The 27,587-nt window shown below is 33.7% G+C and overlaps 5 protein-coding genes and 1 long non-coding RNA gene across 14 annotated transcripts in view; 3 read left to right on the plus strand and 3 right to left on the minus strand.

Annotated features, from left to right (window-relative positions):
- LOC116348340 overlaps positions 1 to 2,584 on the plus strand; it is a 19,006-nt gene extending 16,422 nt beyond the window's left edge. For 4 of the 6 annotated variants that reach the window (XM_031779320.1, XM_031779342.1, XM_031779328.1 and 1 more), the window contains exons 6-8: positions 53 to 97; positions 936 to 1,144; positions 2,177 to 2,584. In XM_031779320.1, the coding sequence (XP_031635180.1) occupies positions 53 to 97; positions 936 to 1,144; positions 2,177 to 2,533 (611 nt within the window). In that variant the 3' untranslated portion in view covers positions 2,534 to 2,584. The remainder of the gene's footprint in view (positions 1 to 52; positions 98 to 935; positions 1,145 to 2,176) is intronic. The other 2 variants (XM_031779350.1, XM_031779358.1) reach the window with 2 other exon arrangements.
- Positions 2,585 to 2,856: 272 nt separating this feature from the next.
- On the minus strand, positions 2,857 to 5,312 carry LOC116349137 (sodium channel protein Nach-like). The gene is made up of 9 exons (XM_031780421.1): positions 5,212 to 5,312; positions 4,825 to 5,031; positions 4,468 to 4,761; positions 4,116 to 4,379; positions 3,806 to 3,963; positions 3,345 to 3,477; positions 3,177 to 3,280; positions 3,080 to 3,101; positions 2,857 to 3,001 (listed from the first exon to the last, which is right to left on the minus strand). The coding sequence occupies exons 1-9, from the start codon at positions 5,310 to 5,312 to the stop codon at positions 2,857 to 2,859; spliced, it is 1,428 nt and encodes a 475-aa protein (XP_031636281.1).
- A 467-nt stretch (positions 5,313 to 5,779) lies between these two features.
- Positions 5,780 to 8,690, minus strand: LOC116341913 (sphingosine-1-phosphate lyase). The gene is made up of 7 exons (XM_031769300.1): positions 8,249 to 8,690; positions 7,762 to 8,186; positions 7,437 to 7,673; positions 7,146 to 7,355; positions 6,563 to 6,948; positions 6,364 to 6,484; positions 5,780 to 6,282 (listed from the first exon to the last, which is right to left on the minus strand). The coding sequence occupies exons 1-7, from the start codon at positions 8,388 to 8,390 to the stop codon at positions 6,163 to 6,165; spliced, it is 1,641 nt and encodes a 546-aa protein (XP_031625160.1). The 5' UTR covers positions 8,391 to 8,690; the 3' UTR covers positions 5,780 to 6,162.
- A 682-nt stretch (positions 8,691 to 9,372) lies between these two features.
- Positions 9,373 to 12,576, minus strand: LOC116343605. 2 transcript variants are annotated; one of them, XR_004201346.1, is made up of 5 exons: positions 11,303 to 12,576; positions 10,638 to 11,230; positions 10,389 to 10,558; positions 10,142 to 10,310; positions 9,373 to 10,054 (listed from the first exon to the last, which is right to left on the minus strand). It is a non-coding gene; the product is annotated as an uncharacterized LOC116343605 (long non-coding RNA). The 2 variants fall into 2 exon arrangements; XR_004201345.1 differs by having other exon boundaries at positions 10,638 to 11,199; positions 11,303 to 12,574.
- Positions 12,577 to 17,874: 5,298 nt separating this feature from the next.
- Positions 17,875 to 22,624, plus strand: LOC116345513 (lysophospholipid acyltransferase 5). Of its 3 annotated transcripts, none has more exons than XM_031774957.1 (5): positions 17,875 to 18,058; positions 18,714 to 18,846; positions 19,754 to 20,485; positions 20,563 to 20,855; positions 21,268 to 22,624. In XM_031774957.1, the coding sequence occupies exons 2-5, from the start codon at positions 18,759 to 18,761 to the stop codon at positions 21,538 to 21,540; spliced, it is 1,386 nt and encodes a 461-aa protein (XP_031630817.1). In that variant the 5' UTR covers positions 17,875 to 18,058; positions 18,714 to 18,758; the 3' UTR covers positions 21,541 to 22,624. The 3 variants fall into 3 exon arrangements, with proteins under 3 accessions (XP_031630817.1, XP_031630824.1, XP_031630809.1); XM_031774964.1 differs by lacking the exon at positions 17,875 to 18,058 and adding an exon at positions 18,150 to 18,623; XM_031774949.1 differs by lacking the exon at positions 17,875 to 18,058 and adding an exon at positions 18,150 to 18,611.
- A 492-nt stretch (positions 22,625 to 23,116) lies between these two features.
- Positions 23,117 to 24,624, plus strand: LOC116344858 (putative elongator complex protein 4). Its single transcript, XM_031773671.1, has 4 exons — positions 23,117 to 23,289; positions 23,386 to 23,537; positions 23,608 to 24,162; positions 24,246 to 24,624. The coding sequence occupies exons 1-4, from the start codon at positions 23,175 to 23,177 to the stop codon at positions 24,573 to 24,575; spliced, it is 1,152 nt and encodes a 383-aa protein (XP_031629531.1). The 5' UTR covers positions 23,117 to 23,174; the 3' UTR covers positions 24,576 to 24,624.
- Positions 24,625 to 27,587: the final 2,963 nt, after the last annotated feature.

Raw genomic sequence — 27,587 nt, forward strand, 5'->3', positions numbered from 1 at the left:
ACATTTTCACTTCATCTGCAAAGTTAAAATTGAGTTTTCGTTATTTTTTTAGGTTTGAAAACGATTGAATTGTTGGCGAAATTGGGATCATCACATGGTTTTTATACAATTTTTATTTTTATTTCGTTCTTGTTGACTAATCAAAGCATGATTCATTTTCAAATGCAAGCAAAATTTACAGCAAAAACAATAAAACAAAAACATTAGCTTCTCTGAGCACTATTGCTATATTTTCTTCCTCTTTCTATCTATCTGTCTATGTTGGTTATTCTGTCACTCTCTTTCTCTCTCTCTTTTATCTCTCTCTTGTTTTAAGAGCACCCCGAATGCACTCAAATTCTATTTGTGATTAAAAATCAATTCAATAATTGAATTGAACGATGTGTGTTGTTTTTATTATAGTTATTATTTTCGATTTCTTTGTGTGTTTTTTGTGTGTGATCCAGTAGATATTTTTCATATTTCCTTTTATTTAAATGTTGATCGTATTTTGTTTGAATTTATTTGGAAAACTTTTAAATGTGTGTTCGCTTAATGCATGATTCGTTATATTTTATACATTGAGCTTGGTTTGTTGTATTTTTGATTGTTATGTGTGAGTGTGTCGATCGCATATGGGGTCGCGTCATTAGTGAAAAGTTTTCTACTATTTCGGTCATGGACGTACATGGTAATTTTATGTGTGTGCTCGCGCGCACGCGAAACACTACCAAATGATCATACAAATGTCCGAGTTCATTATCAATTAGTCGATTGGTGTGCATCGTATCAAGAAGAAAGCTTATTCGCGGCTTGGATTTGCGATCGCATCAAAACATACACATACACACTCACTCACAAACAATCATACGTGTGTTGTACACGAAAGTGACGTTTCGATTCGAATCGAATGTTTCTAATATTGCGAAAATTGTGACCTCATTCCGGCGATATAGGAAAACGGGGCAAAGGTAAAAAGAAGAAGAGACGTGCACTCATGAAATTGCTCTTAATTGGTGCTGTGCTTAAAGCCAAGATTGAACTCCTACTGAAAATCATCGCCACCCATTTACAAATCAAATTCTTTGTCGTTGCTGTCATTGGTTTGATTGTGAACATCGCCAGATTCTGGGTGGATTTGAAACGTGGCCAAACACCACAAAAGGTACGCATAGTGTCTATTTTATACAATTTGATAGAGATCCAATGATTCCAAAATGCCACACTTGAATCCAAAAACTCAACTGTTTCACTTGAAATTCTACAACAAAAAAAACAAACACATTTTTTTCAATTCACATTTTGTAACATCATTCATACTAATTGTCAAAACTAACAATGGCTCAACTGTTAACCATTAATTCATTCATTCACATTCAAAATTTAACCCATTACTATACCATATATTCAAGTAGATTAGTATGCCATTGATCCAACTGCTACTAGCATTACCAAAACCATAACTCTATATTCATATGCGATAGCCATTTAAATGTAAGAATGCACTTGGTGTAATAAAACTCACGAGTAATTATTGTAGGTGGTTGATTCACAGAAGATACTTTGTATTGAAAAACATGCACTAAAATGCATACAATGACCGAAGATGGACCGAATGCGAGTACCATTGAACAATGCTACACAAAAGTAGTACAAAAAGAAAATAGCCAAAACCAAATTCGTTAACCCAAACCCAGAGTAGAAATGTTTTAGCAAAAAAAAAAACAAACACTAAATATTCATTTTTCATTGAAAGTCACATTCGGAATGTGCCGATGAATTGTTGTTATTTATTGTAAATTTCTCGATTCATGATCAAAATGATACCGGTCGCATAATGTAAATTAAGAATTCATATTTCGATGTACAGAAATCAAGAAATTTTTTCACTTGTCTCATACATTTACATCATATTGCATATTCGAAACGCAAGTCGCTTGATTTAAAATTGCTTGGGATTAAGTTGAAGGTTTATTTTTCTATCTTTCTGTCGCAAAAAACATATAAATGTTTGTTTCAAATAATACAAATGGGTTCATTAATCAAAAGAAGAAGGAATTTTGCAAAAAAAAATCCTTCATTCAACGTGTGCACAATAATCATCCACCGAATCGTCGTATATGAAACGATTAAATTACTCTTGGCTTCGATTCACCAAATTGGTTTTATATAGCAATTATGCCTCTATGCCGTTTAGGTTGCCATCATTGAACACGCACATCATCAGCATGTCTACGAAGATTCGCACGACGACAGCTGGGGCGGTTCGAGCAGCTCGGGCAGCTACTGGAAACGTTCATTGCCCATCGAAAATAATGGTGCCGCTGAAAATGTGCCAGCTACATCGAACTCGGATCGTATCAATGTTAGCTACAATCAACAACGGCCAGTTGCTGTTAAACAAACGGCCGCATACACTGCGGCAAGCGCTAGCAATTATCGACCAACCACGTATGAAGAGTATAATGCAAGTCCACAGCTTGCCACATACACTGATCCACATAGTATCGTGTACAGTCAACAAATGCCACAACAAACTTATAGCTTAAATTAAATTTAAAAGAAAAAAAAAGAAAACGAAACTCGAAAAAACAATCTACAGAAATGAAGAAAATCCCAAACCCAACGATGAATGTCTATATAAATCCAACAAAGGAAAAAAAATCATCAACAAGTCTAACTGTTCTTAAACATTTCATTTCTACTGATTCGCCAATTTAAAAATCGACACATTAAAAATGAACATTTTTTCGATCATTTTACCTTGTAACATGTAGTTTTTAATAATTTATTTATTTATCTATATTTTTTGTTTTGCTTTGTTCACTTGTTTATTTATTTAACTTATAAAAAACAATAAAACGAACATTTTTGATACTACATTCGATTGTTAAATAATTTCTTATGCATCACATTTTCAGACTTATGGCGCAGCACTTGTTTTTTGTAGTTTGTATAAGAGCGTACACATACGTAATAGACTATTTCAAAAAATGTGATCGCACTGAAGCCAATAAATAAACTGCAAAGAAATTTTTTTTTCCATATTATTAATTATGACGAATGTTGAATTTTATTCACATAGATTAGAATAGAAAACCTGTAGATGCCGCCCAGATTTGCTGAAAAATATTCCAAATTGGTAAGAAAGAAAGTTAGATAGATACACTTGACTTGTTTAAACTAAAATAAACAACCTGTCAATGCCAACACGTTTGTCGCAAGATCCTTTTGAATTGCTCTAAATACTTCCCTTCCAAATGAAATGTGTAAGATAATATGCTCATCGCTAAGGCCTTCACTAAAATTCGAAATAACTGGCGATTACTATTTTTTTAAGATCAATTTCATTGAATGAAACCAACTAAAAAGATCCAACTTCAAAATAATTCGGCTGCAAACGTGTTTGACTCATAAAAGCATGATAAGTTATTTCCATACAATTTGCCATGCATTCACAGTCTTTTGTTTCATTTTTTTGTTGGTGGTACGTTGACCCTGAATATGAAGAAATTCTTAATTTTACTCCTTTACAGAAGATTCTTTAAGTTTTATCAAAAAAAGGTGACTTTGTGCACTATTGACAATGTTTATTGATTCAAATCATTCATTTATATCCAACCACAGTCCGTCCAATTCAATTTGTTTACAATTGTTATAGTGCCATCTTTACAAACGTAAATGTGAGGTCATGCATCTATACATCAAGTGCTAATTTTAAACGAAACTCGTGAAATTGTATAAAAACACTTCAATTAGATCAATTTGTTTTCATTAGAAACAATTTTGGCCAAAAAGTGATATTGAATATTTATAAATTACTTACAGTATTTATCGACCAAACATTTAATGTCTGTAAAGTCGCAAACTTTCGTCGTTCTTGAATACATTGCATAATAATATGGTAAGCACTGACACGCCCGTACCATTTTTTTCAAAATGCATTCGAGTCTGCAGCTTGACTCTCTGTATCTGGAGAAGTATCTAAAATAACAATTAAAGTCCAATGAACAAAACTCAACCATAGAGCCAAACATCTTGCGGCAATCTTCACTTTGTGACCAATCAAAATTAAAAACAAATTCATATTTTTGTCAAAACAAAAACTTCAACTTGGACAAAACTCAGTGTCATACTTCAATTGTTTTTCTCCTTCGTATAAGCAATTTCGTTGATCGATTGGTGTTTGACCAACTGCATTCGAACACATATTAATCTCCGGCGCTATGTCCACAAATGTCTCGGTTTCGTGTGACAACATGCTTTCGAATACAGCTATGCTGGCCGATGTGTTTGCTTCGTATATAAAAAACCGTATTCTTTCCGAAGAGATGAATGTCTCGTCATTGGATCGAAGTAATAATGATATGGATGTTCTTCCGTTTGGGGACAATGTTGTACTTTTAATTTGAAAAAAAAAAAAGAAAAAAAATTGGTTCTTTCCAATAAGCACATTCAATTGCTGGACATTTTGTTCAAAAAACTCACTTAAAATCTCGATATCCATTGAATGTACAACAGTTACCATATTGACTGGTTACCGCTTTAAATAAATTTGAACAGTTAAAAGCGAATCCTTCGAAACGACATCGCACAAATATGTCATTGCATGTATTCTGTATGGTATCCATTACACGACGCACTGTATATTGATTCATATCGATGAGATTTTGTACTATTGTTAATTCACTGACATTGTATGTCATCGTCTCAAAAAATCCAGATGATTGCTTGAACATACGCTTTAAACTCTCAGCCGAATATTCCTTCGAATCATAATTTCTAAGAAGAATTTAAAACGTTGAAGGGAACCATAATAGTTGCGAAAAAAGGTGCTGTACTTACATTTCAGAAATGAAAGCAGCTAGACGATTTGGATGAGTATGACCGATAGGACAAATTGTAAGCGCTGGCAAGGGTGCTGTTGGTAACGGTAGGTGATTGGAAGCAACAACCATTCTGGTGGAATTACTCTTGTAACGCAACCAAAAGTGAGCAACCAATATATTACAGAAAATGAAACTCACAATCAGCACCAAACACCAAAATATTCTTCAAAAAAAAGAAGAAATTATCAAAGAAAAACTCAAATCAAAAGGAGTTATTTGGATTAAAATAATAAATTGGAAACAAACTTCCAACTTTAGAAAGTTTGAAGAGAAAAAACAAAACCCAATAAAATATTTGAATTTTTACTTAATTGCAAGTGTGGCGTGTTCACTCTGCACATACTTCAGGCCGGTTATACTTGATACACTAAAATACTCATTGATTGTTTTAATTAAACACGTCATGAACGTTGAAATATTTGACTTTCGCTTTGATTGCTTCATTTTTTTATATCGCGTTTTTTTGCTGTGAAATACTGAACTAATTTTGAATAAATGCAGTTTTTCAAATTTCGTTTATGATTCTCATGGGGCAAAGATTTTTTTCCAGGACATTGTTTCATGTTTATTCGTGTTTGTCTCCTCCTTTTGTTTGTAATTTCGTTCGATGGTTTCAATCTCTAATTGCATGTATTACAAAGGAGGTTATACCTGATATCATTAAATATTAAAATGTTCAGTTTATAGAAAATTTCATGGATATAAAGAGTCTATAATAGACTGATATATAGACATTATTGACATATTTTATACAAAGAGATATGGTGACAAAATAATTACACATATCGTGCAGAATGTTTTTTTTTTTTTGTACAAAAACAATGTATTTCACAGACAGTAATTATAACAGTAGGTTCATTAAATGCGCCTGTCAATCGACATATAAAATGAGCAATAATTAAGCTTTCACATACGTTGTCATCAAGTATTTCTAACAAATCATAAATAGTTTATTACTCTTTTTCTCTAATAATACATCAATATATTTCAATAATTCTTTTTAATTCTGTAACTGTTAGACATCAATTTTCATGTAAATATATAAATGCATCTTTAAGATAAGCACAATTCTCTTTGATCATTACATAAAATATGGACTATTTGCAATATTAAATAGGTCTCTCTAATACAAAAAAGCTATAACAGTTTCAATGCAACCAATTTGATTGGTCGGAAATGGCACCAAATTGCTTTTTCACACACCATGTGTATATGTCAAAACAAACACAGTGAGGAAGAAAAAAAATGCTAATCCGCCTTAAGTAGACCTGATTAATGGAAGGTACAGTTTGGATCATTTGCCATTTTTGATAGCGGCCCCCGGTGTATAATACATTGAATCGATGAAGCAACGTGTGATGTCTGCAACTAGTGATCGATCAGATAGAGTTTGTGCCTGGCCATACAACGCCATCTAATGAAAATAATTGTTCGTTTTTACTCAAATGATGTTCATTTTGCAAATTGTGCTTTTTTTTTTAATTTGAATAAATACCTTTCCTTCGACGGGTTTTCCTGGATTTTTCATGATTTCACCAACAGCTGCTTTAATATCTTTGATAAACTTATCAGCCATGCCATCCATTGTATGCAGCATTGTCACGCAAATGTGAATTCTGTAATTGAGCGAATTTTTGAGATTGTTCTCAAATTTTATTTGTTGAAAATATTATAAAATTCTTTCATCATCTTACCCGGACGGAAATTGAAGTGTGTTTAAATTCCAACCAAATGAACACATTGCATCGGTCAAACGAAAAATGTCAAATTCACGTGAGCCAAGTGCAATTACAGACGTGGCTGGTGTGCCAAAAATAAAAATGCCTTTGATTTGTCGCAAATGACGTTCGATGTAACGTGTTGTGTCGATGACACGTTTTGTCGCCTCTACATAACCATCAATACCAAAATGAAGCATTGTTGCCCAACATGCAGCTATCGAACCACCAGCACGTGATCCATTCACCGTTGGCGATCCATAAACACCGCCCGGCCAATCGGTTGTCATTGTGTATTGATGATGACGATACTTTTTGTCCGAATACAATATAATGCTGCACCCCTTTGGAGTGAATCCATACTGAAAATTTCAAAATTTCAATGAAAATGAATCAACGATTTTCTATTGTTGAATACATGAATGCACCGACATAAAATTCATCTTCAGAACGATTGGATGTAAAAGACCAAATGGAATTCATAACCCAGAAATTTTTATAACATGAAAGAATTCCATGTTCTTCGTTTATCCAAGTGAAAAACGTCAATATTGTGTACCTTATGTGGATCGGCTGATATGCTTGTGACACCTTTAACACGAAAATCAAATGGTGGCAATGGATATCCGGCTCGTTTCATGAATGGAATTAAGAATCCACCCAAACATGCATCGACATGTACAGGGATTTTATATTTTAGCCCCAATGCAGCAATTGCTTGGATGTCATCCATGGTTCCATACGGGAAATTTGGTGCTGAGCCAATCAACTACGCAAGCAAATGCAAAAAAAAAGACGAAATGTTTTATATCTATTTTGATTTTTGTGTGCTGAAACAATAAGTACATACCATGATTGTGTTTTTGTTTATCTTCGCGGCCATTTGCTTCATATTCACTTTGGTTGTAATTGGATCAATGTCCGCGTAATTGATGTGAATGTTGAAATACTGTGCGGCTTTATCGAAACCGGCATGTGCAGTACGGGGCATCACAATATTTGCCTTGTAAATTCCTTTAACTTCACGGGCATAATCACGATACGCTTTGCATGCCATAATCAATGACTCTGTGCCACCGGTGGTCATCTGAAAACCGGAACATTTCTCATAAATTTCAATAGTCTGCTTTTGAATATCTCATACGAATTAAAAAAAAAAATAAACACATTCTTACCGTTCCCACGGTGTTTTCGTCGCCATTGAACATTGTAGCGCACATTCGTACAACTTCGGCTTCCATTTTATTGATGCCGGGAAAAATGTCCGCATGTAATGGATTTGTGTATGCAGTTTTCTGATAGACTATTGACATCAATTCGCATAGTTGTTCATTAAAATTGTAAACGGCACCAGAAACCCGGCCTTCTTTCCATTTATATTCGCCGAGCGACAAATATTTATCCACCTCTTCTAGCAACTCTTCATTGGATAGTCCAAGCAATGGTAATGTCGAATAGTATTCCATGTGAGCGGTTCGATCTTGAACGGATTTTTCCATTCCAGCGGATACCTTCGATACTTCAGTATCGATTTTACGTTGTACTTGCGGCAACAACCGCATTAGCTTAAAGAACTTGTTTTTCGCTCGTGAGCTTATACCTAAAACCAAACATAAGCGATGTAAATCAGAACCAAGGGTAGCTGGATTGAGTTCTACTTACTTTCATCGTGGTCAATTTGCTCCAAAAGCCATATGACGGTCATTAGCGATATAGCTGTAATCGATGCCACCTGCCATGGTTCCTTGTTGCCAAATAAACAATTTATTTGTCGTGTTATTGCATTGAATGCGTTGGATGACATTTTTGATCAAAAATTTGCTCAACTGGAGCTATAACAGAGTTTTGAACAAAGTTCTCGATTCGGTTGTTGATTTTGTATACGATTCAATTCGATTATTTCTTATCGCAGACGTTCGTTTTATCAGTTCAAGTGCTTATGCTATTTTTTGTACTTTGACTTTGATTTGGCACCACAAACGTTTATGACAATTTTTATATCATTTTTTTTTTGGTTATTTTATTTTATTTTTCAAACAAAATTAAAGAATAAACAATGAAAATGCTGAAATTTTCGCATTTATTGGTATGAATGCACATAGCCGTGAAACGTCAAATTGAGAAAGCAATTTGAATTGTCATTGCCATGGGTGCGTCAAACAAACGAACGGATGATTCACAACAATTCGGTGTCGGTGTTCTCAGGTGGTGTGTGCAATCTATTAAAAGAACCAATAATTCGTATTTTTTTTCATGCGCCTTTTTTGGCAACAGAACATTCATATCGAAATGAAAGAACTCTTCGGCCGCCAAGAATACGATAAAGTACAATGATCGCCTTCATCATATATAAAATAAAGAAATAATGAACGCACTCTGAAAATGAAACAATTTTGAATTTGAACCTTACCCAGTTCATATATATCATGTGTGATTATGTGTGCAAAACCACTTTTTTACTGCTTAGATAATGGTTTTCGATTCGATTGGTTTATTTTTTGAATGTTCATTTATTTATGGTAGTTTTATAATCAAAAAACTTCATAATTTTTCATAATATTTTTGCCTTCACAGAAACGGTTTCAAATTGGGTCTTCTTTAGATAATTTCAATTAATTTGATGTGAATTTATTTCGGTGACATTCCCTCTTAAATTCATTTTTTCTTGTCTTCACTTAACTAGTTTAGACTGAACATTGAAATTCATTCTTCTTTTTTTGTCATTTCTCAAAATACAAAAAATTACTTGATTAGGTAATTTTAACATGATCATTCTTTTCATTTCATTCCAATATTTATGTATGTTATATTTTGTCTTTCAATTTTGATTTTACTTGATATTCATTTTTGTTAGATTTTCTCACATTGATGATACAGAAAATGCTTTACAAACGGCAAATCACAGATCGTTTTTTCATGGGATCATATTGACATATTTGGTTCTCTTCATTTGACAACTTTTGATTGAAAGAACAAATCTGATTGATTGAAAGAACAAATCTGAATTAGTTTTCTTTCTGTTCAGCAAATGGTTAAATTTAAGACAAATGTCAAAAAAGTGTCGTTTTGAATTTTCCACGAATTGCTTTGCGACTCGGATATTAGTAGTTTACACATGTCATGACTGATGGCAAATATTCGTCTGGATTCTCATTTGGATCGAGTTTTTTGCGTACGATGGTCAATGGTGGATTGTATGCCTGAAACCGCCAGTCGGTAAACACTTTGAACCGGTGACAAATTGCAAGAATAAACGTTGTTCTTCGCGATTGTATGTGCTTAGTATTTCATACAAATACTGAATGGTCTTCGATTCGGGCGTGAATCCATGGTCGGTACAACAGCAATCTTACAACATTTTTACATCCAAACGATGATAGTTTTTCAAACTTGAGCCGCACAGCACCTTTTGAATTTCTTCGGGATAGAAGAGACGCAATCGTTGTGATTGGAACACCGAATCAAATCCTATTTAACAATGGAAACATTCCACAGCATTAAATAATGAACGGTGAGATTAATAAAATTGTTTATCAATGTTTTGTGTTTGTATACCTTCGACTAAGAGCTAATGGGTCACTAAAGCGACATATTGGTGCAAACTATGAATATTGACTGCAGTATCTCGACTACCACGACGGAGTTCAATGGTTGCATGACCTAGAAGTGTGAAGTTCAAACCCATATCGGCAATTGGACAGCCATCATAATATGAACTTTCAATCTGTTATTTGAAAAAAAAAGAGGAAACCAAAAGCAATGTTACAACGGTCCGTGTACGAAGGAATGCATTGAAATATACCTTGAAATTTTTGGTTTCTTAATTCATAGATGGATTTCACGTACAATACTCTGCAAGCGTTTCAATGAGACTTGAACTTCTAGTGCCACCGACGATAAATCGGCCAGTCCAAGTGAAATGTCTTCATATAACAACCATCGATAGAACGGGATTGAAAATGGTAGATCTAACTATAAATTTAAAGAGAACATGGTTAGAGAACTTTGAATCTGCAAATTTGTGTTGTGGGCGAGCTAAATTGTAACATACCATTCGACTATCCATGATTGTCTTAGCCATAAATTTACCCAAGAATTTGAATTTTGATTTGATGCGTGAGATTTGTATTTGTTTGGCACTATGACTATTTTGCATTGGGAAGAGACCGAGTGAATGAATTCAGATGCGGGAATATTGTCTTCATGTGTAAAGTTGGCATTGTAAAGTGATTCCCAGTGTCATTTCGATTCCCAGTGTCATTTCAATGTATGCACAACACGTAACATGCACAAAGCATCCAAAGATGCATCTTGAGAGATTAATATATCTTTGGGCAGTAAATTCGTTAAAAAAATTTGAATTGGCGAAACAACTTGTTGAATGCCATCGGTCCAATATTCAGACTTCTTGCGTGATGATTTTGATGACGATTTCTCTGAGTGTTTTCAAGACGATGACGAAGAGGACGATGATGCTCGCGTACTGATCGATGTACCACCAACGGCATTACTTGAACTACTACCACTGGGTTGATTATGCGCGTGTTGATTTGATTCTTCCTCAACTTTACGATAGTAAACAGTATATTGTTGAACCAAAATGCTTGCATTACCTATCACAAAAATTCAATTACATGAATGATGCTAATCAGTAACAATAGCATTAGTAACAATAGAATTCCTGTTGATTCAAATAAAATGCTAAAAACCCCTTACTTTGCATTATATCTGACTCTGATTGGTTTCCGATTGATGATTAGCTAGTGGCGAAAACTGACGAATAGCCTGATATGATATATCGATGATTATAGTGGTATCGATGGCGTTACAACCAATAATTGTTGCGATCGGGTTGGATCATGTTGGAAACTCTCGACCAAACGTGACATCAATAGCAATGAATCGCTTACAAAGTAAAATTCATCTGATTGAAGATTTAAGCAACAAAGCGAAGTTATGGCCAAGGCGGATCGTTCGATATAACTTGTTTCAATGTCTCAACTTCTTCTCGTGTCGCGGCAGGACTTCGATTTCTTGGTGATCGCGTAGGTGAATTAGAATGTTCGCGATGACCAGAAATTCGACGATATAAACGATCACGAGCTCTTAAAACCTGGGAATCTGTTCCTTCGGTGACTAAATTACTAGTAGTTGGAGTGTGACCTTTCTTCCATATTACAAAAATGGATTCTTTCAAACGGAGAGAAACAGAGAAATTCTGTGTTTTTTTTTAGGGAATTTATTGTTGTGCAAAAGCGATACTAAACTTTTGAAAGTAACAAAAAACAACTTTCGACCACAAACTCGTAAAACATACAAAAATACGTTTAATCAGTAATATTTCAAGTTCAGCTTTAAATATTGAAACGTGTATCTCCAATCTGTATTTAAATATTGAAATTGGGGGCACATAGGTCTCGTATTGAATGTACCATTTTGCACATGCACATCAACTACGCAATTATCGATTTAATGGATATGTGTTCGTGCAATTTACATGAAGGAGGCCCACATTCAAATCGAATACACGCTCATTACGGGCACATACACAGATTCAACGATCAACAGCAATATACAATGGTTTGTTTACAATCGTCAATGGCTGTTCCACAGTATTTACATCCACATTTTCACTTGTTTCCTGGCCGGTTTGAATGCTCAAAAGGGCTTTAAGCCGAGAAATTTCACTTAAATAATCGCTGTTTTTTTGCTTAGCATCAATCAAAGCCAATGATTGCTCCTTCACTGTGCTGCGTAAATTTTCATTTTCGATTTTCAATTCGGAATTTTGCTCAAATAATTGTGAATATTCATTTATATAATTTATTTGGAAAGATTCAATCGTCTTTTCGGTTAGCTTTGACTTTTTTTGATTTGTTTGATTCGACATTTTTTTGTTTTTCACTTTTTACACAGCGCAAGATATTCTGTAACACAGTTGTTAAACACATTGAACACAGAAATGAATGTTGAATGAAACCGTATTGTTGCCGGGTCTTTTGACATCGAAACATTTCTCGATATTTAGCACAATGACAGCATTTTGGTGTTGCCATAGTTTGTGTAGAGTTTATACTTATGAAAATGAAACGTTCAATAATTGAATGGATGAATATAAAAAACAATATGAATTTTTTTATAGAAGAAAAAAATGAACGCAATGTTTTTCTTTACATTTAATTATCTTCGAATTAATTGAATGCAAATTAAATCTGTACCGCTATCCAAATTTGGGATATTCAGTAGTTTTGCGCACATAATCACACATGATATATATGAAAATTTTTGAAATCGTTCCAAATACAAAAACCAGTATGAACGCTCTGAATATGAATCAGCAATTTGACATTGGATTTTGTACATGTAACCAATTGGACTTTGTTAACATTTTCTGTATTGCACTTGTTTCGATGGAATGCATTTCACCCGTTTATCTATCGGTCAAACCTAATGCTCATGCGTTTTAATGCTTTGCATGTTATTTACTATCAATTCAATCATTGAAGTAATTAACGACTGTTTGTTGCTGTTAAATACGATTGTGCGGTTTTTTTCATTTAATTAGAAAATTCAGTGTGAAATCAACAGTTGCCACATGCATGCTCGAATTTGGTAACATTTCTTATCACATTTTTATTACTCTTAGTCGCTGATCAATTATCAACTGAATATTGACAAAGTAATAAAGCCATAAAAATTAACATTAGTAAGGTGATATTTAAAATATATATATATGGTACAAAAACAATTTCTGGAATTCTATAGAACAAATCACATTGTATTGATTTGACAAATTGCTCAAAATCAAAACAATATTCATTTGCATGGTAATTTCTCGAATTTCGTATTTGAGAGACTAGAAATTAAAATTACCTTTAAAATGCATCGAAAACTTTTAATTTTAAACGGAGAAAAATATATACAAAAAAATAAAATGTTTTCAATTCTTTTAAAAATTAAATCTATTCCGAAGACTGCATGAACATAGCCAACAGAGTTTTTTTTTATTTAGAATTAGAAATAAGTTAGCTTAAGCTAACACGAAATAATAAAATTGTATTTAAACGCGAGCATTTCATATGCCCACTGTACATAAAAAATAAGTCGGAATTTAGTTGAAATAATGAATATTTCATCTTTTATCTAATAATCATTAATTCGTTGATGATCAAATCATTGGTTGAATATTTTCAGAAATACGTCGAACTTTGTGTTCGTTGTAGCATTTCATTAAATTTTATTCTTGCAGAAAATGTTCAAGTGCGACTGAATAACCGGAATAACTGGATGAATTTTATTTATATATAATATATACATCTGCATTCCTTCTGATAATTCTGTTGAATTCTTTTTTAGCCAAATTGCGAAGATGATAATACCGGTTACGGAAACGATAAGGTCTTTTTGTAAATAATTTTTAGCGTTGAAAAAATGGAACCGAGTCAATTATAAACATATAGAAATGTGATTGAATTGATTTGGTGCATTGGACAAATGATTAATTGATGCGGTGGTGAAGGTGTTGAGCCGTTGATGATGGTTGTTGAATTACCCTCAATTGCCTAACCTCTATAAGGCTATGTCTGACTGCAATGTGAATAAATGCATACAAGCATAAATCCAAAATAATTCATATTAATAAACAGACAAAGCCAAAGAGAGGCTAAATATTCAAGGGCCAATTGCAGCAGCGGCAGCAGCGGCAGCAGCAACACCAGCAATTATGATTGTCGTGAATTCAAAGACATTTCATACAAAATGTCCATAAATTACAATCGTTTGTGTAAATCATTGAACTGTATCGACCTCTCCGAAATATGTGCGATTTTTTTTCGTCAATTTTTGCTGTATCTAACACAATATAATGTCGAAATATTGCAATGAATCGAAATAATGTCAAGTAATATATTTTTTTTTGAATTAATGTATATCACATCTGTCGAATCACTGAAACAAACACGATAGAAAATGACTTGAGACCGTTAAAATTTGTTTATAATTTGCGCCCTCCCATTTGCAACGTAATGTAAAGAGCAGCAGCTTGATCTGTTGAGTGAAAGAAACACAACGATCAAGAAAAAAAATTTGTCTACACTATTCAATGATACAGACACTGTGTGCACTGCGTACGCATGCTCCATCGACACGCTGGCAAACTTAGCGTGCGGACTTTGCGATTCAAATTAACACCGAACTCTTCATGAGTAATCCATGTGAGATCCCTTGCGTCTTCAAGGCACATTCCTTATTTTATTGATTGTCATTTCCATCGAGATCATGTCGAAAATTTGTTTTTGGCGATGCATAATCAACAGTCTCGTTTTTGAACTGGAGGTTGAGAACGTTTATTTGACCTTGGCCGTGATTCAAATTTCAACTGGTAACTCTTCTCGTTTCTCCCCCCTCTCTCTCTCTATCTTGCTCCTTTCAATTTCAATCGTTATCACTCATTTTTAAATACAATCAATGATCTCCCGAAGGAGAAAAAATCTTTTAATCCTCAAAAATACTGCACCAAAAAAATGCCAAAAAATTCTTTTTTTAAGCTTCAGTCAGAAATCCGAAATCAAAATAAATGAATAATAAAATACCGAATAAAATTAAAAAAATTGTTGATAGAATTCACGAAATCAAAAAAGGCAGTGCATTGATCAAAAACTTGCAACAAAATGGAATTTCGCACTTTGCGTTTTCGGGTCTTATTTGAACATCACGACCTTGACGAAACTATCTTATACATATTTAAAAAGGTGTGTATGGCATATTCGAATACATTTGTCGTCGACGACGAAAAAAGCATCAAAAACGCAAAAAAAAAAGCATCGACGACGATTAAAAACCATACGCCAAAGAAATGAATAAAAAAAAACTTTACTCAATAAGCAAAACGACAAAGTGTGAATATATATATATATATATATATATATATGTATTGAATCGAGAGAGAGAGAGAGAGAAAGAGAGCCATTGCATTTATATGTTCTGGTAAAGAGATATACACAGCGATCCATATACTCACAAGCTTACAACCACATGTAGATTCGTTATTTGCAAATGCAAGAAAAATATAAATGAAGACCCAAAAAATAGCAGCAGCAGCAGCAAAAGGAAAGAAATAACAACAACATACCGAATATCAACAATATAATAACACTTTGAATGAAATGGAATGGTGCGCCGTGGAAATGGCTTGCATATGAGTGTATTTGGTACAAAATAAATAAATTATCTACACATATTTCTGTTTTTGGACGATTTCGTAGAAAACGCAATGGTGTGGTGTCTGTGTCGTTGTTTTTTTTTATTTCATTCTTTTTCTGCTTCAGTTTTTACACAAATCATTATTTTTTTGCGAATGACATGCATATGATACTGTAAGAGTGTGGCAAATGGCAATTACTACTTGACGACGGTAATTATGTGAAGCGATAATACGAATGTCTTTGTTTTGTATAGACATGTGTACAACGACGATGCGATTTAATCTGTGAATTAATTGTTACCGAAAAAATACAACAACAACGATTCACCGTCACTAGCAGACAGTTTGCATTTCCAGTCGTCAAATACGCGATGTGATATACGATTTTGTGTATGTGTCGGTGTATATTTTGAATTTATAAGCGAAAAAAAGACCCGCGTAAAGTAAATGTCCGCAAAAGGAAGGAGAATGACATCATGAATATCCATCACAAGCTTGCTCGCACGTACTAAAAAAACCAACTGTATTGCGAATGTGATAGTATGCGGCGTTTCGTCTCTCTACTTCTTGCGACAATCTTCACTAAAATGTCAAAGACCACAAGAAACCACATCACATATTCATTTTACACTGTACAAAAAAAAGAAATATTTTTTCGATATATTTGCCAGAAAAAAAAATTGTTCCTGTTTCTTCTGCGTGAACAGCCCACACAAACCACTTCAATTCGAATGAATGACCGAACTGTAGCACAAACGGACTCAAATATATCGAATTACCATGTCAACAACGGCAACGATCCATTTTATCCGCTTGATTTTTTTTTTCTTCAAACTCGCTGCTCTCTTCGATTTCAAAACGATCGTACAATTTTTAGCGACAATCAACAATAGACACACAGACACTCTCTAAACACCTTGAATTATAGCACGACTTTCAAATCGATCATTCCTCATAATGTGTATATGCCATTTGCTTTTTTTTTATTGATATTCCATTTATTATTATTGTTATGAATATTAATATTCTTCATCATGTCCACAAACACACATATATATATGCATATATATCGATATGCATTAAATTAGGCCATTTTATTACATTGTCATATACAAACTCTTTTCGATTCTGAATTTATGCTGGCGACTGCACTTTTAATAAGAAGAAAAAGAGAGAAAAACACCAAAAATTTGACTCTCGATATTTCGTAGTGTTAATTTTAGCACGATTTGACATTCAAATACAGTTTTTTTTCTTCTTCTTTACTTGATATTTTACCATGTAAATGAATTGCAACGTCTCCCTCTTTTGTTCATTCGATTCCGATGTTCGCATTCTTGTTTGCAGATCTTTTTATTAACATTTTTGTATTGGCAGAAGAGACGATGAAAAAATACCAATTTGCATATTTCCATAGATAAGAATATCAGCAATACTCATTTAAGCATCCGAATTGTTTGCTTGGCTACATTCAACGGCATTTAAGTCCATTGCCATACTTCCACAATTCATTGCATTTCGGTTTTAGTTCTATTCTAATCTGATGCTATTTCCGGTGATGCCTAATTGGACATTGTGTTGAGATTAAACATAAAATTCGACGATGAAGCGATCATTTTAATTATTTGTTTTTTGACTTGTTTTCAAATATCAAATCGATCTTATCAAAAATCTATCGATCAAAACGAAATGAAATCCCTGATGATGATGAAAAGGAGCGTTGATTCTCAATTTATTTATTCGAAATTGTAATGATTAAATGCGGTATCTATATCCGCTTCTTATTGAGATGAAAATACAAAGAATCCCATAAAAAAATCATATTTTACGATGCCAATTTGAATTTGATAGCCGGTCGAAAGATGCAAAACTTTTACGTTTTTTTTTGTTCGAAGTTTGCATTTACTTCAGTTGGTAAATTTTGAAAGCTCGCGCGTCCATAACAAGCTTAAATGAAACGGATAATTCTGGCAACATTGAAATACATGCTGCATACAAACGACACATGCTGCACGCACATTGATTGTTTTTGAACGGTTACCCGGTGGCAACACTAACATGACATTTCAAATGTCGTCGAAAAGAGAAATACTCATTGAATCATCGCAAACAAGAAGTGAGCTAATGAATAAATATATAGACGAATGAAAACAACATAGAATATTACCAAAAAAAAATATGCAGACTAAAGAATTGTTGACGGAGAATTAGTCGCATTGCGCATCACTTAACGTAGAAAACCAAAATAGCTGTACACTATAAAAATCCGAGTACGTAAAATTAGCGCCCAAAAAAATTGAAAGAAAGAGAAAGCAAAAAAAAAAGAGAAGAAAAGTGCAACCATGGTGTAAATGATTTTGTGAATTTTTGTGTGCACTGCATCATATGATATTGAACATCTTTCATCGATTTATGTGTTTATACACATAAATACATATAAATACATGTTCACTTGACATTTGTTGTGCACTTTTCATTCATACACGCCGCAACAGCAACTGACCAAATCGAGCAATTTTACATTTTGAAAAAAAAGAGAAAGATACGTTATTTTGTCGTTATCAATTTACCAGCACTATAATTGGCAAAGCGATCAATGAACCTTATTATCACGAAATTAAATAGAGAGATTTGAAATTAAATAGAGAGTGTAACGTGTGATTTTTAATCTAATCGCTCGGCCGATTACACACATGATACTCTTTTTTTTATTACCACGCTCTTAATATATAAATAATTACGTAAATTGATTTCGAGCAGTCAGAATGAATTGAATAGTGGTTGGGATCAGCGGTCAATTGTAACAAATCAGTCGAGTATTGTGTATGTGTGTCTGTGTGTTGAATGATTTTTTTTATACATTTGCAAAAGTTTTTCAAAAAAAAAAAAAAACATTTTCATATGAATTTTTTGTTTGATTTTCAGAAAAAAATAATAATAATTTAAAATTAGTGCAAAAGATTTGTAAAAATGGCAGCGGACACAATTTTGGGTCGGATGGCACAATCGGTTGGAGCTACCGAACCAGCGCTTCGACTATTGATCTCGATATTAGTCGGTAAGACGTCTATTTTTATTTTCTAATCGCAATATTGATGAAAACTCTCTTTTTTAAATTATTCGAAATCATGTGTGCATCCGAAATTTGAATTTTTGGTGAAACGGACAAGAAAAATTATAATAATCTCCTTGACTTGATTGAATGGCACGTTTGTTGAATAAATATTATGCACATAATTTTCGGTGGCCTTGAAACGAAAAACATTTCAGTTTTCTATTGTCATTGTATTCTATTCTGTTCTGGTCGTCCCCATACATATAGTGTGTTTGTTTTAGGTGCGCTCGCACTTTTTTCTTTGGGCTCATATCGCGTGCGCTTCATTTTCTTAAATTTTTTCCATATCATGACCAAATTACATGTTTATTTTTTTTATTCATTCTCACACTCTACAAGTGATTAAATAGCTATCATGTGAAAAAAAAATGTAAAATCGTACGTTCAATTACGTGTTCATTTCAAATGTATATGTATTTGTTTCACTGATTACAAACGTATGTAAATTACGATTACTTGCATTTATCATAAATATAACATAAACCAAAACTATTATAAAGTGCCGGGTCATGATATGGTCATATGGCAACACTGTGCTCTTTTTACAATGTCAAATATAGACATAGGCTAAAACTAAAAGCATCAGCACTTACACGCCACTTAACAAAAAAAATACGCTATATATAGTAACGTTTTATGAACACTCTCTAGATTGTATGGTGACCAAACAAACTTGTGCACAGTTTTTTTTTCTATGTCGTATGTCTTTCATCGAACACCGGAATGATAATGATAACGACGACAATCATCACAACGTACCGGCTTTCATTCTCCATTTACTTTTTATATTTGAACTTCATATTTTCCATTCTTTTGAAATGCTTTATTTGTGTTGTTGTTTCGATTTCAGGTTATCCATTGGCAGTACTCTATCGAAAGAAATTTTACACACAAACAAAAACAATAAATCACCTGTACATACTGACAACGGGCATTTTAATATGTTTATTCAATTATGGTTGGTTAATGTATCACAGTTTGTCAGCTGTTTTAGTGTCGTATGCGCTTATCGTTCTATTCAATGGAACGACATTGGTTGCAACCACATTTCTCTTTAACATGACCTATTTGATGATTGGTTATTATAAAACAGCAACTGAAACGTATGACATTACATGGACAATGCCACATTGTGTGCTAACATTGCGTTTGATTGGATTGGCATTTAATATTGCCGATGGTCAACGAAATGACACCGAACTATCGGCCACACAGAAAAAATTATTGGTCAAAGAAAAACCGAGCCTACTCGAAGTTGCCGCATTTACTTATTTTCCGGCCAGCTTTTTAGTTGGACCACAATTTTCGTTTCAACGATATCTCAGCTTTATTAATAAGGAATTTGATAAGCATGATGGTTATTTTATGGCCGGCGCAAAACGGGCCGCCGTTGGAATGTGTTACTTAATTGTGAACGTTGTTGGTTCAGTCTATTTGAATGACAAGTATGTGATGTCAAGTGACTTTACTAACGACCATGGAATCGTGGCACGACTCTTTTTGGTCGCTCTATGGGCACGAATTACTTTATACAAGTATATATCCTGTTGGTTGCTCACCGAATCGGTTGCCATTTGCTTTGGTAAGTCAACAGCTAGTACAAAAGCTCTGTTTTATGTTTCTGAATTGAAACGAACTATTAAACTATATTTCAAATAGGAATCACATTCAACGGTGTCGATGAGAATGGCGTTGCCGATTGGTCCGGATGTTCCAACATAAAATTGCTAGTGTTTGAGAATACAAGACGTTTCCAACATTATATCGACAGTTTTAATGTGCAAACCAACCACTGGATTGCCGAATATGTTTACAAACGATTACGCTTTTTGGGCAATCGCAATTATAGCCAATTGGGCGCATTAGTTTTCTTAGCAATTTGGCATGGATTCCATTCCGGATACTATATTACATTTGCCATGGAATTTGCAGTTATCATTTGCGAACGAGAGGTAATGACATTTTTATGTGGTAGAATTATGAATTTGGCTGAAATTCAAATCAAGAATTTGTACATTTTTGTTTGTCACTTCAAAGATATTTGGATTTCAATCAATATAATAATTTTCATCATTTTTTTATTATTCTACTATTCGAAATTATGCAAACACATCGAAAGAGCAGAAAAAAAATGCAAAAAATGAAAATAAAATACTCAACTAAAGTAGGCCAAGTAAGCAACAAAAATTAAAAACATTACAAGAAACAAAAAGTCAAATAGCATTATCAGCATTTTTCTCCTAGTTTTGATGTGTTTTCATTCACGGTTATAATATAAATTTACCATATGGATTTCATGTCTGAAATAGTTATTGTTGTAAATATTTCTTTATTAATCAGCTCATTTTTTTAATTTCTCCTCAGATGGAACCAGTTTTTGCGCGAAGTGAACAATTCCAAAAATTCGCAAATACATTGGCCGGCAAAGTGATAATCTTTATATTATTAAAATTGTACACATTCATTGGTATGGGCTTCTGTTTTGGACCATTAGTGTTGCTCAGCTTCCATAGATGGTGGGCATTGCATCGTTCGCTCTGGTTCTATGGATATATTTTGTGGTTTTCATGGCCCATATACAAACCGGTGCTAAAACAATTATTAGGAACAAAAAAAGCTGAACGCAAAAAGGAGTAATATGTCTTGAAGCTATCATAATTGTTTTATTATTCTTTTTTCTAGGGTTTCATTTTTTTAAAATTCTAATATCGCATCTAATAATATGTTGTGCACAGTACAATAAGACTCGGAAACAGAGGGATTTTTTTTTGTAATAGAAATAAATATGTTGCAATCTCAAAATGCAGGTGCAAATAGAAAGATATAAAAATCGCATCGAAAAACAACAACAAAAAACCCGTTGACTGTCAATACAAAATGCATTGAATAGAACAAATAATAATTCAATTTAATGAAATTAGAAATTGTGTGATTGAGCAGACATACATTTAAATGAATACACGCATTATATTATATTTCTAAATTTGTAAACAAATAGAAATCTATTTAACTATATTTTCCTATTGTAAAGCGAACTTTTTTGTATGAATTGAAACAAAAAGAAATGAGCACAAATTAATTCAGTTTTCATTGAATAACCATGATCTACACTTTATTTATTAGTTTTTATGAGAAAAAATGAAGATAAAACAAAATACAAAAGGAGAACGAATTAAGTGGGTTTTTTTTTTACTTTGTACGAGCACACGTTCATTCAGCTGACAAATGACATTTAAAAGAATGGAGTACACATTCTGAAATATGAAGAACAAAACATCGATTCTCAAAATACAAAGAAACACACGTACAGAGGGCAGGGACCTTTTCATATTCACAGTGAAAAAAATAATAATCAAAATCTCAATCAACGAGAAGCAACAAAATATTAGCAAACTATCCGCAAGCCAAGCACCCAAAAATGTTATTTTATCAAAAGTGGCTAACGAATTATATGCTTATGAAATAATTCTCAATTTAGACATTTAATGAAATAGAAAACAAATTTAGAATTTTTGAATACCAATCCGTCATCTAACATTGGGATGATGGGTTTTGAAGCAATTATCAAACGTTCATATTTATGCAATTGAAATAATTCTCTTTTTTGCTTCGTTTTAAATAGAGTTCAACTGTTGAGTCAAATGAAACAAAACAAATTAACTTAATTTTGACTTACAAATTATGAAAATAAATATCATATTGTTAAAATATAAAAAGATAATTTCTCATTTCAATCATTCAATCAATTTAATGCATTTATTCTAAGAACCGTAGCTCTTCAAACAAAATTGAATCGTACCGGTAAGCAGAATATTCTTTCTGAGATAAGAAATTATAATTTTGCTTCATTAGGTAGGTGCAATAACTCTCGGAACGAGTGGGCGGAAGCATGATTTCGGCACGCCGATGTTTTAAAATCAATCTATTGTCCCACTTACAACCGATGTTTAAGGTGAATTAATAATAACGAAAAAAAATTCTTTCTCTGCAAAAAGGTAAAAAATTCTTCCCAGTTTCCTCCAGATTTCGTCAATTTCAAATAATAGAATTTCATTTGATTTATAATTCGTTTTCTTCGTAACGTTCAATTTTGTTTGAACAAAGACAAGAATAAGTAGTAAAAAATAATGGCGTCATTGTCGTCGTTTACGTAATTCGAAATCCAATTTGACAGCTATTAACATAAGCTTAAACGTCAAATTTTCTACATTAGCTCAGTAAACAAAAACATTGGTTAGAATCATTTGAAAAGGTTATTTTTATTCTTGAAAATGAGTAGTTTTCAAAAAAGACGTACAACTCCATTGTTGCCTGGTGGTAAGCAGTCACTCCATACAGGTCAACAGCTTGTATCAACTGGTAATCCGGCCTTAGACCATGTTTTGGGTATGAAAAAAATCAGATAACGAATCAAAGTCATATGCGTTAATCAACATTTTATTATTTTTATTATTCACTTATTTCCATTTGGCTGATGTACAGGCGGTGGCTTGCCAATAGGTTCAATTGTATTGATTGAAGAAGATAAAATTGGTCGGTATGCCAAATATTTGACAAAATTATTCTTGGCCGAAGGCACCGTTCATAAGAATGCATTGTTTCTAACGAATTTTGACAATGAACCACATGACACGGTACGGTATTCCTTGACAATCGAAGAGAAAAATGTAGGCAATACTATTGTTTTTTTTTTCTATTATACAGATAAAGAAATTGCCACCAATGGTACCCGAAAAGTCATCATCATCGTCGTCGGCTACTCCAAAACCAACTCCCAATACTGAAAATGATGAAATGCGAATCGCGTGGCGATACAATAATTTGGATAAAGTGGATTCGGAACAAGGGGCTGGTAGTCAGAAAGATGGAAATAATTTGTACACATTTGATTTATCACAATCGGTGGACAATGGTGCCTTGGACTCTTTAGACATCACATTATTCGGATTAAAGGAGGCACAAGTGTCAGCCTCTGTTTCGACAGAAAATTCAATTTTCTATAATCCATCCTACACGTCACTTATTCAAAAGTTACAAGAAAAACTTAGCCAATCGACATTCGGCACAAGTAGTCAGATGGCGCCTTCATCAAAGAAAAATCTTTTGCGCATTTGCATCGAATCATTTGGATCGCCAATTTGGTACAATGATCATTTTTCCGAAGACATTTGCTTATTTTTGACGATTTTAAGAGCGACCGTTAGAATGTCGCTTTCAGTTTGTTGTATTACTATGCCAACGCATTTGTTCAAGTACATTGTAAGTGGCACTGAATCAAAAAAGTGTATAGAAAATTATGCATATTTAATTGTCTATTGTTATTAATTTTTCCATCGCCGCAGGATCAGTCGTTAGTTCATCGGGTGCGCAATTTAGTTGACTATGCAATTGAATTGGAATCGTTTGCCGGCTCAGACAAAGAAACAAATCCCTGCTTCAAAGAATACAATGGACTATTCTTCATTCGAAAAATGACCGCATTAAATGCACTGACTGCTCATACACCTGAAACCTATGATTTAGCATTCAAGTTGCGTCGTAAGCGATTTGTCATCGAAAAACTGCATTTGCCGCCCGAACTTCAGGAATCTGAGCAGCGCGAACAGGATGATGAGCCACTTTTATCGGCTTTGAGCTGTGCAAGCACGAAAAAGCATTTGCTTGAATTTTAAAATGTTTTTCATTGAAGTTTATCATAATAATAATGAAAATATTGTTTTATTCACTGTTGATTCATTCATTCAGAGAAAGAGAAATAAGAAAAATTACTGTGTTGTGTTTTTTTTTTGCATTTGAATAGTGTAATAATTTTCTTTTGCGCTCGCAGTGAGTCAAAGACTATGTTGGATTAGACAACTGTAAATTATACAAGAAGCCATCAAAGTGGAAAGAGATGAAAAAGAAAGCGCACAAGGCTACTTCAAAAAATGGTTCCGCAAATCGTGTGATTCGTTTTTCTACACTTTTCGTCGTCTTTTTCTTCATTTTATAGTTGTTGTTTCTATTCTGCGATTTACATATGGGAAGGAAGACAATATTATGCGGCATTTTAAGCAATCCAGTCTGTGAATTTTAAATGAAAGAAACGTGTCAAGTGGTATTTCCAGACAAGTCTATAGTGGCAAACACACGAAATCAAGAGCACACACACCTACATATGCATTTACATTGTAGAATAGGGAAAAGTTGTGCCAAACGGTAAAACAGACAGGGATGGCTGCTGCTGCTGCTGCTGTCGTCGTTGTCGTCGCCGACGATACCGATGGGGAGGACAAATACAGCAGCAGAAAATATTGTACAATAGACAAGAGAAATGGCGGGCATTATTATGATGGAAGCTTGATCGATTGTAACTAACACGCTACGGGTCGCCAAGACGCGAGTCATTACACATATTTTCCGTGCCTATTGAATGGAAATTACGACAGCTTCCCAAAATAAAGAAACATACCTTCGTGTGTGTGCCGGTGTATGTAAAATTCTCATCCACTGCAACAATCCATATTGCATGTTGTAATCACACACACACACGCTTACCCGGAGAATACTTGGCTGCCTTTTTTTGATGTGCAATGTCGAGATTATCGCGTCGACAAAACTACTGTTGTTACCGTCGTTGAGTATTTTCTTTTTGTCATTGTCGTCATCGTCGTCGACGATACAAAGTGCGACGGAGAGGGGGACAAGGATAAGGAAAGCGAGACCTGAGCACAGCTAAACAATAGTAAACAAATTGCTCATGTTTTAACACTCTTTAAGAAGAAATTTTTTCATCTTTTTTTTCGTACATTGGACAACAACAGAGGCAGCCGCATCTAGTCTCATGATCGTGTTTTAATAAGGCTATATTGGTTTTTTTAAAAAATGTTTTATGCTCTTAATTTCATCACCACGTTCTTGCTTTGCAACTTTTGATTGTTGATTAATTTCAAAACAAATGTATCTTTTTCATATGCTTCTTTCTGGTTTTCTTTTTTGCAACCTCATGAATTTCGGGATAATTGCACATTCTTTCATTCTACGATGCTTTAGCTTGTCTTTTGATTTTATGACTTCATTTAAATGCTCGATACCTCGGTATGTTTCTTTTTTCGTTCATTGGTTGCATTCGCGATTTATTTCTGTCTCGTCTTCGCACTCAAGAACTGATATCGAGCTACAATAATAGCGTCGATAAAGCATAGGCCGAAAGCATGTTTTCTTCTCTGTCACTATGTAACGTAATCTTGCAGCTGAGTGATGGTATGCTTGACAAATTTGAATCCTATGTATACACGATCTCTCTCTCTCTCTCTCTCTCTCTCTCTCTCTCTCTGTATCTCAATATGCATATTGCCTGCAATGTGTTTATGATTGGCACGGTAAACGATTTGATGGTAAAATCCAAAGAGATGGTTACATTAGATCAAATACGTGAATAATTGAGCAATCGACTTTAACATATGCAGCAAGCCAACATCCAACCAGTTAACAAACCAAGTTACATTTAGGTTGTTATGTGCGTGTGTATGTGCGCTGACGTGCGCGCGTTCGAGATTTTAAAACGTTTTTTAACTGCACAATGCACAACAAACATATTGCAACGCTTCATTCAGAATTTTCTTTGAAGTTTAAGTGAGGGCCTCTTTTTGTTGTGGCTGATAAGGTGACTGCTGAAGAAAAAAAACTTTTTTAGGGTAGTTAATAACATTTATTCGGTGTAACTCGTCAGAAGTTCAAGTGCCCTGTAGCTGCTGCAGATCGAGGGTTAAACACAAACTGGGGACTAAATTTAACTAAAGTGAAGAGTGAAAACAAATGGTCGACACTTTTCCAAAGAAAATCCCTAGAAAAAGAAGATCACTATTCATTCGCCAAAATGTTTTCTTCTACTCTTTTTTATGTCCAGGCTCAAACTGAGATTAATAAGCTTATTACACGGACAATCCGTTCAAGTAAATACGGCTTTATCATTAACATTTTCTTCAACTTTTTTCATTTTTTGCCAAACAATAAGTCAAAATCAAATCGAAAAAAGATCAAAATAGCATTTAATGACGAAAAACAATTGTGAATTTTAAATGGCACACGCAAAAATAAACAAAGAAGAAAAGAAATCACGTATGAAAGTGACAAAATTAATGTGTATCATCGTCATAGCTTCTGAATTTGACGATCCAATGGGGGTAATTTCAAAATATTCCAAAATCTAAAAACTAAAAATGGATTTTTTGATTTCTTCCTTCTTGGGGGGGGGGGCTGTCTCAAAGCATTTGGCTCAAAAACCCTAGCAAATTGAAAGATTTTTCTCTTCGCCAAAAAACCTTAGCAAATTGAAAGATTCTCCTTTTTGCCAACAACAACCCTAGTAAAATTTAATATTTTCTCCCACTTCAGAAAGTGAAGAGCTGAAAAAAGGCCAAAATCCCTAGCAAATAGAAAGAATAATTCTCTCAATTTGTAAAGGGGTAATTCACAAATCTCTTCTCTAGGGGAGGTAATCCAACCTCTCGGACCCCTGCTCAGAAGCTATGATCATCGTGCCCCCAATTTTATCACTTCAAACTTTTGGCTCATGGCGTAATTTGTGCAACAATGAAATAGCCAAATGATGCAGAGATTTTTCAAAGGTTTTTCAAAATTTTCCAATTGGCCAAAATATTTTCGATCGAAAAAATGTGTATCAGTCTGCCCCCCACTTCCCC

Source organism: Contarinia nasturtii, unplaced genomic scaffold (genome assembly GCF_009176525.2).
Source record: "Contarinia nasturtii isolate CC-2019 unplaced genomic scaffold, AAFC_CNas_1.1 Cnas_scaffold_129, whole genome shotgun sequence".
Taxonomy (NCBI): Eukaryota; Metazoa; Arthropoda; class Insecta; order Diptera; family Cecidomyiidae; genus Contarinia; species Contarinia nasturtii.